The 14333-nt window shown below is 39.6% G+C and overlaps 1 protein-coding gene across 1 annotated transcript in view; it reads left to right on the forward strand.

Moving 5' to 3' along the window:
• LOC115220361 (integrator complex subunit 14) overlaps positions 1-14333 on the forward strand; it is a 132388-nt gene that overhangs the window by 26888 nt on the left and 91167 nt on the right. Inside the window, exon 5 of the mRNA XM_029790471.2 lies at positions 10594-10736. Within this exon, the coding sequence (XP_029646331.1) occupies positions 10594-10736 (143 nt within the window). The remainder of the gene's footprint in view (positions 1-10593; positions 10737-14333) is intronic.

Genomic DNA, 14333 nt, shown 5'->3' on the forward strand with positions numbered 1-14333 from the left:
CAACGGTTAGCTAGAGTTGATTTTTTAAAATGTGAATATATGAAATAAACTTGACTATTCTCAAGAACGAGAACACTAAAAATGAACCTGGCCGCTCTCAAAAATTAAGTTAAAAAACAGGAAAAATAATCCAGAATCCTTGTCTGGTACCAGATTGATCCCAAAATCTAATCAGTTCGTGCCAGTCATGAGACCAAACATCCCTGAAAGTTTCATCCAAATTCATCCTGTGGTTCTTGAGATATTTCATCCACAGACTGCCACTTTTACTAAGGTGGAGGTAATAATGGTTTCAAATTTTGGCACAGGGCTAGCAATTTCAGATGAGTGGGTATGTCAGTTACATCACTCCCAGTGCTCAACTGGTTTTATTGACCCCCAAAAGGATTGAAGGCAAAGCTGAGCTTGGCAGCATTAGAACTCAGTATGTAAAGACCGAGAAAATGCTTAACACCATTCTGTCCAGTATGCGAACAATTCTGCCAGCTTGCCACCTTAATAATAATCATCATCATCATCATCATCATCATCTTGGCAGGATTTGAACTCAAAATGTAAAGAGCTGGAACAAATACTGTAAGTTCCGTGTCGGTGGCACGTAAAAAGCACCACCTGAATCGTGGCCGAAGCCAGTGCCGCCTCGACTGGCTTCCGTGCAGGTGGCACGTAAAATGCACCAATCCGACCGTGGCCAATGCCAGCCTCGCCTGGCACCAGTGCAGGTGGCACGTAAAAAGCACCCACTACACTCACGGAGTGGTTGGCATTAGGAAGGGCATCCAGCTGTAGAAACATTGCCAGATAAGACCGGAGCCTGGTGCAGCCTTCTGGCTTCCCAGATCCCCGGTCGAACCGTCCAACCCATGCTAGCATGGAGAACGGACGTTAAACGATGATGATGATGATGATGTGTGTTAGTGTTTCCTTGTCTTGATATTTCGTGATAATTGTAAACAAGCATCCCCCTTATGCAAGTGGTGTCCTTTGTTTCCAATCTTCCATGGAAACGTGTCTGGCCTTAGGGATATATAACCTTACTTGGAAACAGGTGAGGGTTGGCAACAGGAAGGGCATCTGGTCATAGAAAGTCCACCCCAAAGGATCTGTCTGACACATGCAAGCATGGAAAAATGAATATTAAAGCAATGATGATGATGAGATTTTTTCTTTTACTTGTTTCAGCCATATGACTTCAGCCATGCTGGAGCACTGCCTTAAAGGGTTTTAGTCAAAGAAATCGACTCCCAGACTTATTCTTTGTAAGCCTTGTACTTATTCTATCAGTCTCTTTTGCTGAGCCACTAAGTTATGGGGAAGTAAATATACCAACATTGGTTATCAAGCTAGTTGCTGGACAAACAGACACACACACACACACACACATATATATACCACAGGCTTCTTTCATTTTCTGCTTACCAAATCCACTCACAAGGCTTTGGTTGGCCTGAGGCTATAGTAGAAGACACTTGCCCAAGGTGCCTCGCAGTGGGATTGAACCCAGAACCATGTGGCTGGGAAGCAAGCTTCTTACCACACAGCCATGCTTGCCTATATTATTATTAATGATTTAAGTACAAGGCCAGGAGAGGGTTTGTTGGTTGCATTGACCCTAATACATGACTGCTACTTTATTTTTTCTGATCCTGAAAGGATGAATGGCTAAGTTGACCTCAGCAAGATTTGAACTCAGAACATGAAAAGCTGAAATAACTTATGGTATTTCGTACTATGTTTTGATGGGTTTTATCAATACACTGCGGAGAGACAAGAAAACAGCAGGAGAAATACATTTAATGTTTTATTATAATTCTGTTTGTTTTGATGTCCTTGACATAGTTAAATTATCTTTTTGTTGAACATCTGTTTTACCTGTGTTTATTTAGGTCATTCAAAATGTCTCCTGATATTGATTATACTGAACTAAAATGTAAGGAAGGAAAGCTCTGTTTGTATGTATGATACACATTAAAGTACTGCTCACATATCCTGGACAGCGCTATGCTACACCATACAAACATCTGTGACTGTTTACATTTACATAAGATTCAATCATCAGCACATTACAGCCATTGATTCACAGATACATTGTTCTCTCTCTTTCTCTCTCTCTCTCTCTCTCTCTCTGTTATATACTGCTACAACAGCTGTTATTATTCTGGCTTTAGCCATATAGCTTCTCTGTCAAGGGCTCAACTGAGAGGAAGACACCTGTTTGTCATTATCTCATCATCTCAACCACGTGTCACCAAAGGCTCACTGACTCCTCCTTGCCTCCTCTATGCTACTACAACAGCCACTGCTCTTCTGGACTAGCTGGCTGCATACCCACATCCTCCGCCCAGGCTTACACAAAACCTCGACTCTGTCTTTTCTTCTCCTCATTCCAACTATGTCTCTCCTAGGTCCTGTCCAAAACAATTAACCCGGTCATTCCTCCCACAAATCAGACAAATTTTAATAATCCTTTTACTATTAGTGGGGAGTTTTGAAAAATATGGGTTAAGATTTAAATGGGGAATTAAATGCATAGGCAAATAAATATTGAAGTTCAAAGTTTCTTAAAATATATATTCTGTGTTCTGTTTAATTCTGTTAAATATTTGCCTGTATATTTTGTCTTAGTTTCTGAATTTAATTGTGTGCATTTGTTCTCATCTCTGTGTATTTGTAGTTAGTTTATTTTTGGTGTGAACCTTCAGAAGGCATACTGCTACATTGATATAGGGATTGAAATTTTAAAGTTTTCAGTCTCTCGAGATATGTATCTTTTATGATGTGTACCACATATTTCTACTTTATTATATGCCCAGTTTATGGTACTCTATAGGTGGCGAGCTGGCAGAACCATTAGCACACCAGGCGAAATGCTTAGCAGTATTTTGTCTGTCTTTACATTCTGAGTTCAAATTCCGTCGAGGCCAACTTCGCCTTTCATCCTTTCGGGGTCAATAAATTAAATACTAGTTGCAAACTGGGGTCAATCTAATCAACTTACCCCCCCCCCCTCATCAAAAATTTTAAGCTTTGTGCCTAAAGTAGAAAAGATTATATGCCCAGTTTACGGTACTAATTTTGTTATTGTATGAGACAAAATTATGGATCCTGTATTATACCATGTTTTCCAGCATACAATTCAATGTGGTATACAGTGTAAACATGTACTGTAAACATTGAAACATCATCACTGTCTTATCAAGTCCTGCTGCATTTTACTCATAATTTTGTTCCTCCAAATTTATCTTGGTGTATAAGTCAACCCACCTTCATGGCTGTAAATTTTAGGTCTGAAAAATTCGACATGTATGCTGGAAAATATGTTTGGCAAATAAAAATTAGTTTCCGTCTTCATGGTAAGAAAATACAGAACTCCTATCTTGCTGTTTAGTCAGTGGTGTGTAGGCATTGCCTAACAAGACATCAACTTCACTGGTGTAGTCACATGGCTCAGATGCAGAAAAAAAAAAAGAAATCTTATTCTTAAAGTAGTCTTCTATGGCCAGTCTGAAGTGATATAAAGACTTTATGAAGCAAAATCAGAAGGTGTATCACATCAAACAAAACTATGACCTCACAGATCCTGCAGCTGATCATGGTGGCTGGAAAATGCTCTGCTTTAAATATACTGAACTCTGAGCAGATTTGTATTGAAGTCCATTATCATCATCATCATCATCATTATTTGATGTCCATTATCTGTGCTGGTATGAGTTGGACAGTTTGACTAGAGCTGGCAAGCTAGGGAGCTCCACCAGACCCCAGTCTGATTTGGCATGGATGCCCTTTCTAACAACTGCCACTTTACAGTGTAAGATGGAGAAAAGATGCACAAAACAACCCTTAATCCATTACAATGCCTTATAACCTATATGTTTTTTGCTTTTTATGTTTTCTTGTCCATTCTGTTGCCTGTTTGTATTTGTACTCTATCTTCTACTATCTTGATAGTGACTATATATTTCTCTTTCATATATGTCGGTACATAACTTTGGTTGATATATAAAGTATCTGTATATTAAAATTCAGCAATATATTTAGAACTAAATTATAACACATCACTGTTTTATCATTTTAATGCCCACTTTTCCATGATCGTATAGGTCAGATGGCATTCATTGAGGCAGATTTTCTACAGCCAGCTACCCTGCCTGTCATCAAACTTCACCTCTTTTCAATTGAAGCAATAGTCCTCAAAGCTGGACATGTTTTCACGGAAGCTTGACACTCATTTACAACTGTTGTGTGATGTCAAAACAAGGAGACACATGTGCACACACATTTATACTCATATATGCATATACATACATGTGTGTGTATATGTATGTGTGCATTTGCTTATTGGCAGTTTAATGTGGTCATTAAATGAATGATGATAACGGTGTGAGTTGAAATACAGTTTTAGGTCTTTCGTCCTTTGATATAGATAAAATATGGTTATAATATGTATATGACTAAGGCCTGCTTTTGGTATCTGGTTATGAATGCATAATTGAACATTAATAACTATTCTCAGACTATCTGATTATGATTACAACTAAATTTCGTAAATGCTTTATATTGTGTGCACCAGAATGATCAGATAAGTTGAAAGAATTGACCTTGGCACTTATTTTTGAAAGCATGGTACTTGTTCAAACAGCCTCTTTTGTTAACTTCATAAGTGAAGTGGATGTAAACAAACCAGCTCTTGTTAAGTGGTGGTTGTGGAGGACAAACATGAACACAGACACACACACACACACATATATATATCATTGTCATCGTCATTTAACATCCATTTTCCATGCTGGCATGAGTTGGAAAGTTTGACTGAGGACTGGCAATCCAGGAGGCTGTACCAGGTTCCAATCTGATTTGGCAAAGTTTCTATAACTGGATGCCCTTTCTAATGCCAACCACTCCAAGAGTGTAGTGGGCGCTTTTTACGTGCCACCAGCATGGGGGTTAGTCAGGTGGCACTGGCATTGGCCATGACTTAAAATTTCACTCAGTTCAACAGGTCTTCACAAGCACAGCATATTGCCCTACACTTAAAGGGTGTTTTTAAATGGGCCAGTTATACAACACTGGCACCGGCCACAACTATGGTCTCACTTGGCTTGCTGGGTCTTCTCAAGCACAGCATATCTCCAAAGGTCTCAGTCGCTTGTCATTGCCTCCATTCAAAAGTTGTACTTCACCACCTCATCCCATGTCTTCCTGGGTCTACCTCTTCTATAGGTTCCCTCCACTGTTAGAGTGTGACACTTCTTCACATAACTGTCCTCATCCATATGCATCACATGACCATACCATCACAGTCGTCTCTCTTGCACACCACATCTGATGTCTCATATCTCCAACTTTTCTCTCAGGCGCTCACACTCTGTCATGTATGCACAGACATTACACATCCAGCAGAGCATACTAGCTTCATTTCTTTCAAGCCCATGCATGTCTTCAGCAGTCACAACCCATGTTTCACTGCTGTGTAGCATGATTGTTTGCACACAAGCATCATGCAGTCTGTCTTTCACTCTGAATAAGAGGCCCTTTGTTACCAGCAGAGGTAGGAGCTCTCTGACCTTTGCTCAGGCTATTCTTATTCTAGCATCCTCATTACTGACTTGGCCACAACTTATTTTATTCTCTCTCTCTTTATTTCCTCATGTTCCTTGTTGAAGTGTGTAGGCTCAAAACGTAAAGGACCTACTCACCTTTCCGAGCATCAGATTAATACACCTGCTTGTTGTTTATAAACCTATCTTCGTCTTTTGTTTATCTGTAAATTTCCACTATATATACATATATATATATATACACACACAAACACGTGTACACACACACACACACACACGACATGCTTGTGCATATAACTAGGTTATTGATTTTATTATATACACATATATCTGTGAAATTTCCCAGAAAACTATCAATTAATTTCTCTTTCAATGTTTGAGTCAATATTCAGTTTTGCTAAATCAACAAGTTTCGTTTGGGACATGATAGATGTTAAAAAGCTCTTGGTACATTTGGGCTTTCTTAAAGATCTTTCCACTGATGTATTGTAACCTGTGGCTCTTATTAGAATTTCTCTCAGACACTTCAGGTTCAGCTCTTCTCTTCATCATCATCATCATTTAGCATCCGCTTTCCATGCTAGCATGGGTTGGACGGTTCAAATGGGGTCCGGGAAGCCAGAAGGCTGCACCAGGCCCAGTCTGATCTGGCAGTGTATCTATGGCTGGATGCCCTTCCTAACGCCAACCACTCCGTGAGTGTAATGGGTGCTTTTTACATGCCACCGGCACAGGTGCCATATTTCTATGTTACATTACTACTGTTTTGCTTACTTTATCTTTTGTCAGAATGGTTAATTTTGAATGTATCATCATCATCTTCATTTAGTGTCCGCTTTCCATGCTAGCATGGGTTGGATGGTTCAACTGGGGTCTGTGAAGCTGGAAGGCTTCGTCAGGCCCAGTCTGATCTGGCAGAGTTTCTACGGCTGGATGCCCTTCCTAATGCCAACCACTCCGTGAGTGTAGTGGGTGCTTTTTACGTGCCACCCGCACAGGTGCCAGATGGGGCTGGCAAAACGGCCACGGATGGATGGTGCTTTTTACGTGCCAGCAGCACGGGGGCCAGGCGAGGCTGGCAACGGCCACGAACTGTGTATGGGGGGGGGGGCAGCCATGCTACACAGTAGTGAGACATGGTCTGTGATGGTAGAAGACATGCGAAGGATCGAAAGAAGTTAATCTAGTATGCTCCACTGGATGTGCAGTGTGCATGTAAAACTGAGTGTAAACATCTTGAGAGAAAAATTGGCCATAAGAGGCATGGTGTGCAAGAGAGGCATCTGTGCTGGCATGGCCATGTGATGCATATGGATGAGGACAGCTGCATAAAGAAGTGCTGATTTCTAACTGTGGAGGGAACCTGTGGAAGAGGTAGACCCAGAAAGACATGGGACGAAGTGGTGAAGCATGTGGGGTCTCGTGGAGACGATGACAAGTGTTTGTGACCTTTGGCAACTTGCTGTGTTTGAGAATACTCGCCAAGCCAAGCAAAATCATAGTTGTGGCCGGTGTAGGTGACATGTAAAAGCACCCATGCTGGTGATATGTAGCAAGCACCCACTAAGCTCTCACAGTGGTTGTTGTTAGGAAGGGTATTCGACCATAGAAACCAAGCAAAATTCTGACTGCAGCCTGGTGTGGCTCTCTGACTTACCAGTTCCAGTCAAGACATCTAACCCGTGTCAGAATGGAACGTGGACATTAAATGATGATGATGATAGTGATATAAAGTATGTTTGAAGCTTTTACTTATAGTAAAGAGTTATTTGATTTCATATTCTTGCTAAGTTGATGTAGTTCACCACTTGGTAATAGAAAGTGGTGGGGTGGGGTTTGAACAAATTTTCCAAATTTAAAAAAGTATTATTTTGGATAAAAATTTAATACACATTTATATGTCTGTATACAAACATTCACACACACACACTTTTATGTATATCCCTCTCATAAGAACACACACACACACACACACACACACACACACTCAGGTCTGTGTGCATGCATGGACCCTAGAAAAGGCCCAACAGATCTGGAACTAATACAGCTCACTATTACTTTCTATCTAGAAATGGCTTATCAGAGCTGCCAACAAACCACTCTGCACTAAAATGGAGCTATTGAACCACTTTGACTCAAGGACCTTGTCGAAGTACTTGAAGCAAGATATTTTGAGTTCAACGAACAATAGATTATGTTTATAGTGAACTTCAAACTTCAATGTCCATTTTTAGGATTGGTTTCATAACCAGACAATAGACACTGCATGTTATCACACACAACAGCTTACGGACTGCTTTGGTTTACAACAAAGACTGCAGAAAAAAATCTCCGTCTACTTCTGACACTAACAAACCTACATCACATTTAATCATATCCTAACATCTTAAAGAGGAAAAAATCTCATAGTTGTCCATGGTAGACTGTGTCTTGACAAAATTGACAAAAACACAAAAGAGAGAGAGGGTGAAGAGGGAACGACAGGATTGTCATAACTGGAATGCCTGTCTGCATATATCTGTTCAGTCAGAATGACTTGGGGTTCAACAACAAAATTCCTGCCTATTTTTTTTTTAATGTCTTTAATAGATGCCATTCTGTTGCAAGAATGTAAACCAGACCGTGTTTACCGGTTTATCATTAGGACATTGTCCTGTATATATTTAGATTGGGCTCTATACCAATATGGGATAGTTTGCTAAACACATCAACACTGCTCTTCCTTGCTTGACTAACTTTACCTAATCATATGTTTGACTTATGGAGACCACTTAACACTCCTGCTGACACTTTGGCCTTTCCTCAACATTTTTTAAAAATATGTTCAACATATAGCAAATATCAAAACAAGGATTATAATGAACATAAAATCAGTAAATAACAAAGAAACAAAATGACAAATGCTTCTTCTTCTTATCTGCTATTGTTCACCTGATGTTGTTATCTTCTGTACCTACCATTTAATTAGTTACAGTGTCAAATACTCAGTCTATCTATTTCTGTATCTCTATCTATCAGTTCATCCGTCCATCCATCCATGGCTGTTTCTTCATAGCAGTGTATGTTCCTCTTTCTTTAACTCTGTTTTCGCTTGTTTTGGCTGCCCCTCGGTCTTTGACTTTCCTTTCATTCTACCTCTATTTTTTTTTTTTTTTTGGTTTTAAATAACACACGTCTCTTTATATACATACATAAAAGCAGTGTTCCAGCATGGCCTTTTCCATTATGGCTTAATCAATCTAATGAACTAAACAGAACAGTAATTCTCTTCTTACGGTTTTGGGTTCAGTACCTCTGCATGAGGGAAGTTTGGTAGATGGAAACTGTGAGGAAGCCCATCAGAGGAACTGTTTCTGATCTTGAATTCCTGTTAGTAGAGTACACTCTGTTACAAGCATTTGGCTCAGGTCTCTAGTCTAAGAACTCCCTGCCCTTCCTCATCTTCCTTATGGAAAAAATATATGACCATAGCTCTCTCTCTTTCTCTCTCTCTCTCTCTCTCATCCTTGACAGTTTTACAGCTGTTGGTAGTTGTGGACCCTTATGCTGAAGGTTCATGAGTTTTCTTGAAAAAAATATAATAGTGGTTTCCCATTGCCTTGTTACTTTCCTGCTCTTCCAAGCTCACCCTTGAGGCACAAACACAATATATATAGAAAAGTGGCTGTGTGATAAGAAGTTTGCTTCCCAACCACATGGTTCCAGGTTCAGTCCCACTACATGAAACTTTGGGAAAGTGTCTTCTGCTATAGCTTCAAGCCAACCAAAGCCTTGTGAGTGGATTTGGTAGATGGAAACTGAAAGAAGCCTGTCATATATGTATATATCTATGTGTGTGTGTTTGTACCCCACCACTGCTTGACAACTGGTGTTTGTGTGTTTGCATCCCTGTAACTTAGCAGTTCAGCAAAGAAGGGATGATAGAATGGATACTAGGCTTTAAAAGAAAGTCCTAGGGTCGATTTGTTCGACTAAAACCGTTCAAGGTGGTACCCCAGCATGGTCTCAGTCAAATGACTGAAGCAAATAAAAGAATACATATACAGCCCCATGGAAGGGTATTATGGGTAGAGTCCTCAGCACCTCCCCCATAGAGACCTATCAGAAGCAACAGTCATTACACTTTCCACCTGGATTGCAAAGTGTGACCAACTGAGACTAAGGATATTATCCAACCATAATCATTCTTGGTCTACCCCTGGGTCTCTTGCTGGTTGGCTCAGCTTGAAGAATCCATTTTGTTATTCTTTTATACATCATTCTAACTATTTGTTCATAATACCAGACCTGTGACTCCTTAGTGCAGAGAAGTAGTGGGTTGACCTGGAGAGACTCCCTAATACCCAAGCTATTCCAACCATGACCATCTCATCTGTTTTATTCAAACGTAGTGTGTGTGGACTATGTTTTATAGTACATTCCTTGCTAGGATATGGATTGAAGGAAATAAAGTTTGGCTGGTTTTTTCAACGTGCTGTACAAGTGACTGGCAGAACTCTTGTTCATCATCATCATTTAACATCCGCCTTCCATGCTGGCATGGGTTGGACAGTTTTATAGGAGCTGGCCAAGCAGAAGACTGCACCAGACTTGTGTGTCTGTTCTGGCATAATTTTTATGGCTGGATCCTCTTCCTAACACCAGCCACTAACAGAATGGACTGAGTGCTTTTTTACATGACATGAACACAACCAAAGTCAGTTTTAGCAGGGTTTTTACAGCTGGATGCCCTTCCAAATGCCAACCATTTTACAGCGTGGACATCTTTACTTGTTAGTAACGAAAAAATTTTAATCTATCTCTCTTACATATTACTCCAGTTGTCTGATTCTCTTTCATGTGTTCTTGCACTCACATTTGACTGAAATACATAAATGTATTCTATATTCTGTTCTAAATTAGTTTTGACAAAAGAATAGTTTTATTTTTAAAAATAACCAATTTTTACCAACATTTAAAAAATTTCAGTCTACTTCCTTGAACCCACTTTAAAAGCTATCTTTCATGTCACCATTTCTTTATCTTCTCACTTCAGAGTAAAAGACTTTGACATTATCGATGCCAAAATTGGTTCCAAATTAGAAATCTGCGGCTTTTTGGATATTGCCGATATAGCCAGTCCACCAATTCTTTCACGACATCTTGTCTTACCCTGCGTCAAAGACAAGCATAAAGAAGGTAAGTTGTAATTTGACAATGAAACGGTTCTGGGTTCAATCTTGCTGTGTTGAACCTTAGGCCTGTGAGCAAAATTCAGTTGTTGGAAACTTATGATGGTATCCTCTTGTAGTCCAAGAAAGACTGTTCTGCAATTTTCTGCTTAGCAATCTACACAAATTATTTGTTTATAATGATCAAATGTATAACACATACATTGGCTCACTTTCTCCATCAAATCAACATTGCCTGAAGAGTTGCATTGCGTACCATTTGTCAGGTGTCGAAATAATTGCAGAGTAATGTGAGATGGTATAATGCACCACTCGGATCTGGAATTGAATCCATATCTTGTGATCTTGAGTGCAACACTCTAACCACTCAGTTATGCCCCTTCATGGAAACTTGCCATGTGTGTGTGTGTGTTGTGATAGGAAGTAGGGACTGAAAAAATCCAGGCAAATACCTGTTAGCACTCCATACAAAAATCCTGGTTAACAGGATGTACAATGAAGATGGGAATCCTAAAGAGGGGGACAGTTAGCCTTAAGCTAGAGGATGAGAAATGAAAGTATGTGATAGGCTTCTTGTAGAAGATCTTCACATATAGTTGGGGAGGGAGAGAATGGTCAGTAGGGGCTGAGAAAAGATAGATAAGGAAGATGTGGTATCCAAGTGGCCCCCTCAAAGCATAAAATGAATAGAAGTGAGGTAGACTGGTGGGGAGTGCAAGATTGAATGGGAAGTAGATGAGGGGTTGGGGAAGCAGTCTGCAAATATAAAAATTGGGTAGGGTGATACCAATGAATCTGGAGTTGGGGAAGATAGAGGGATGCTGGGAAGAATGGAGGTGGGGTCAGTATATATATATATATATGTGTGTGTCTTTCATCTTTTACTTGTTTCAATCACTGGACTGTGCCCATATTAGGGACACTGTCTTGAAGGGTTTAGTTGAACAAATTGACCCCCAGGTCTTTTTTTTTATAGACCTTGTACTTATTCTATTAATCTCTTTTTGCCAACATCACTGATTGTCGAGCAATGGTTGGGAACAAACACAAAGACACACACAAATATTATATCATTATCATCATCATCGTTTAACGTCCATTTTCCATGCTGGCATGGGTTAGACGGTTTAACTTAGTTATCCGTCCAACCCGTGCTAGCGCAGAAAACGGACATTAAACGATGATGATCATCATCATCATCATTCAGCTAGTGTTAGGAACATAGATTGTGACTAAGGTTTGGTGGAAGATTTTAATTCAGAACTTATGAAAACAAGACATTTGTACTCAGAGCCAGAGCCGGTTTCAGCTGGGTTGATAACGAAAGGGTTAATGTGACGTCAACACAGTTGCTTTTTACTTGATGTTGACGTGGGGAAAAAGAAAAAAAACAGATCTAAATTAAGAATGACAATAACAACAATCTACAACACATGCTTATAAAACACATGGTGCTTTCTTGGTATATCCATAACCTTTTGCAATCTTTATTTGAGTCAATAATAATGATAACAAATATCATTGTTGTCAATGCCATAATGACAATATCGGCAAAAATAAGGTTATCTTTGTTTTTGTCAACAATAATAACAATACTGTTGTTGTTGTTGTTAAATGGTGGTTGGTGTTAGAAATACCTTTGAAGTTGGTTATGAAAATGTTAGTAGTGGTGTTGGTGATATTAGTAGTAGTAATAGCAGTGATAATAATGGTTTTAAATTTTGGCCCAGGGCCAGCAATTTTAGGGGGAGGAGTAAGTCGACTTCATCGACCCCAGTGCACAATTGGTGCCTATTTTACTGACCCTCAAAAGGATGAAAGGCAAAATTGACTTTGGTGGAATTTGAACTCAGAATGTAAAGATGGACAGAAGCTGCTAAGCATTTTGTCCAATGTGCTAACAGTTCTACCATCTCACCACAATATTTGATTCTGCCATAGGCACAATGCCTTGAATTTTGAGAGGAGGGTGTTAGTCAAGTATATCAACACCAGTACATGACTGGTATGTTATTTTATTGACTCACTGAAAGACGAAAGGCAAACCTAATTTCCATTGTCATCATCATCATCATCGTCATCATCATTACCATGGTTGTTGATGTGGTGGTGCGTCATTAGGCTGGACGTGTCTAACAAGTGTTTAAACTGACATAGTATATTGGGTAGGTAGGTGGGTATTTATTTTTCTTTCTTCTTCCTACTTCCTTCTTTTCTTTCTTTTGTTTGTCTGATTGTCCATTTGTTGAATTATGTTTAATAAATGGGTTGACCAAACATTACACGTTCAAAGCAAAACAGTTATGTCATGTTCTTTCATTCATTTCTTCGGGTGAAATTTATTACTATACTCATTCTACATTATATCAGCATAGCTAGGTGGGACCCAAAAGAACTGGTATTGCCAGTTGGCATTATTAGGTTGTAGCCAGCTTAATGGGATAGCAGTCTTATTTGCATATTCAAAATGTTCCCCATAAATGAATTTAAAAGATATATATATATATATATATATATATATATATATATATATATATATATATATATATATAGATATACGTACACACACATACATACATACATTCATACTTTCATTCATACACACATACATACATACACACACACAAACATACACATACACACTCACACATACATACACACACACATACCTACATACACACTCGCATGCACACACATGCATGCGCGCGCGTGCACGCACACATACATACATGCATGCACGCATGTGGGGTCTGACTTTATTTCGGGCGTACGTCTGGGCATGTGCGTGTGCGCCTGTAGATTCGCATGCGCCCGGCACCGCGAGAGTCTTTTCCATCAATCTTTCAGTTGCGAAGTGTGTCCTTGCATGCATATATATACACACATATAAACATATAAACACACATATAAGCACAGGCACACACATACATACGCACACCAAAACATGCGCACACATACGCACACACGCGCGCAAAAAGAAACTCACAACCCCATGGATACACGCATATACATCCATTTACGCTTACACACACATACAAACGCACACATACACGCACACACATACAAACGCACATACATACACACGCACACACAAATGAACCCACACATACATCCCATACGGCACACAACCATACATACACGCATACACATACATACACGCACACACATACATACACGCACACAATTATACATACGTATATATACACACACACGCACGTACAAGCACACACACATACACTAAGTTAAGCACAGTTACTTGCCATACACACAAAATAACGCACACGTACACACACACATACTACAACAAAACACACACACGATACATATACACGCACACACACATACCTCCCTGTTTCTGACCTGCCTTCCTGACTTGCTAGGGTACGCCCCCACATCACTCCTTAATTCTACTACTGCCTGCTACTAGCCATTGTCCACCATACACACACGCACACACTCACACACACACCCTTGTCATCTCGCACACCTTTTTTACCATTCCTTCTTTGATTCAGCTCTCTTGTTTTTAAAAACATTTTCCTCCATTTTTACCACTTCCGTCTTTTTAGTATGTGACCTCGTGAATACTACCTGCAATTTTTTT

Source organism: Octopus sinensis, linkage group LG16 (assembly GCF_006345805.1).
Source record: "Octopus sinensis linkage group LG16, ASM634580v1, whole genome shotgun sequence".
NCBI classification, from domain to species: Eukaryota; Metazoa; Mollusca; class Cephalopoda; order Octopoda; family Octopodidae; genus Octopus; species Octopus sinensis.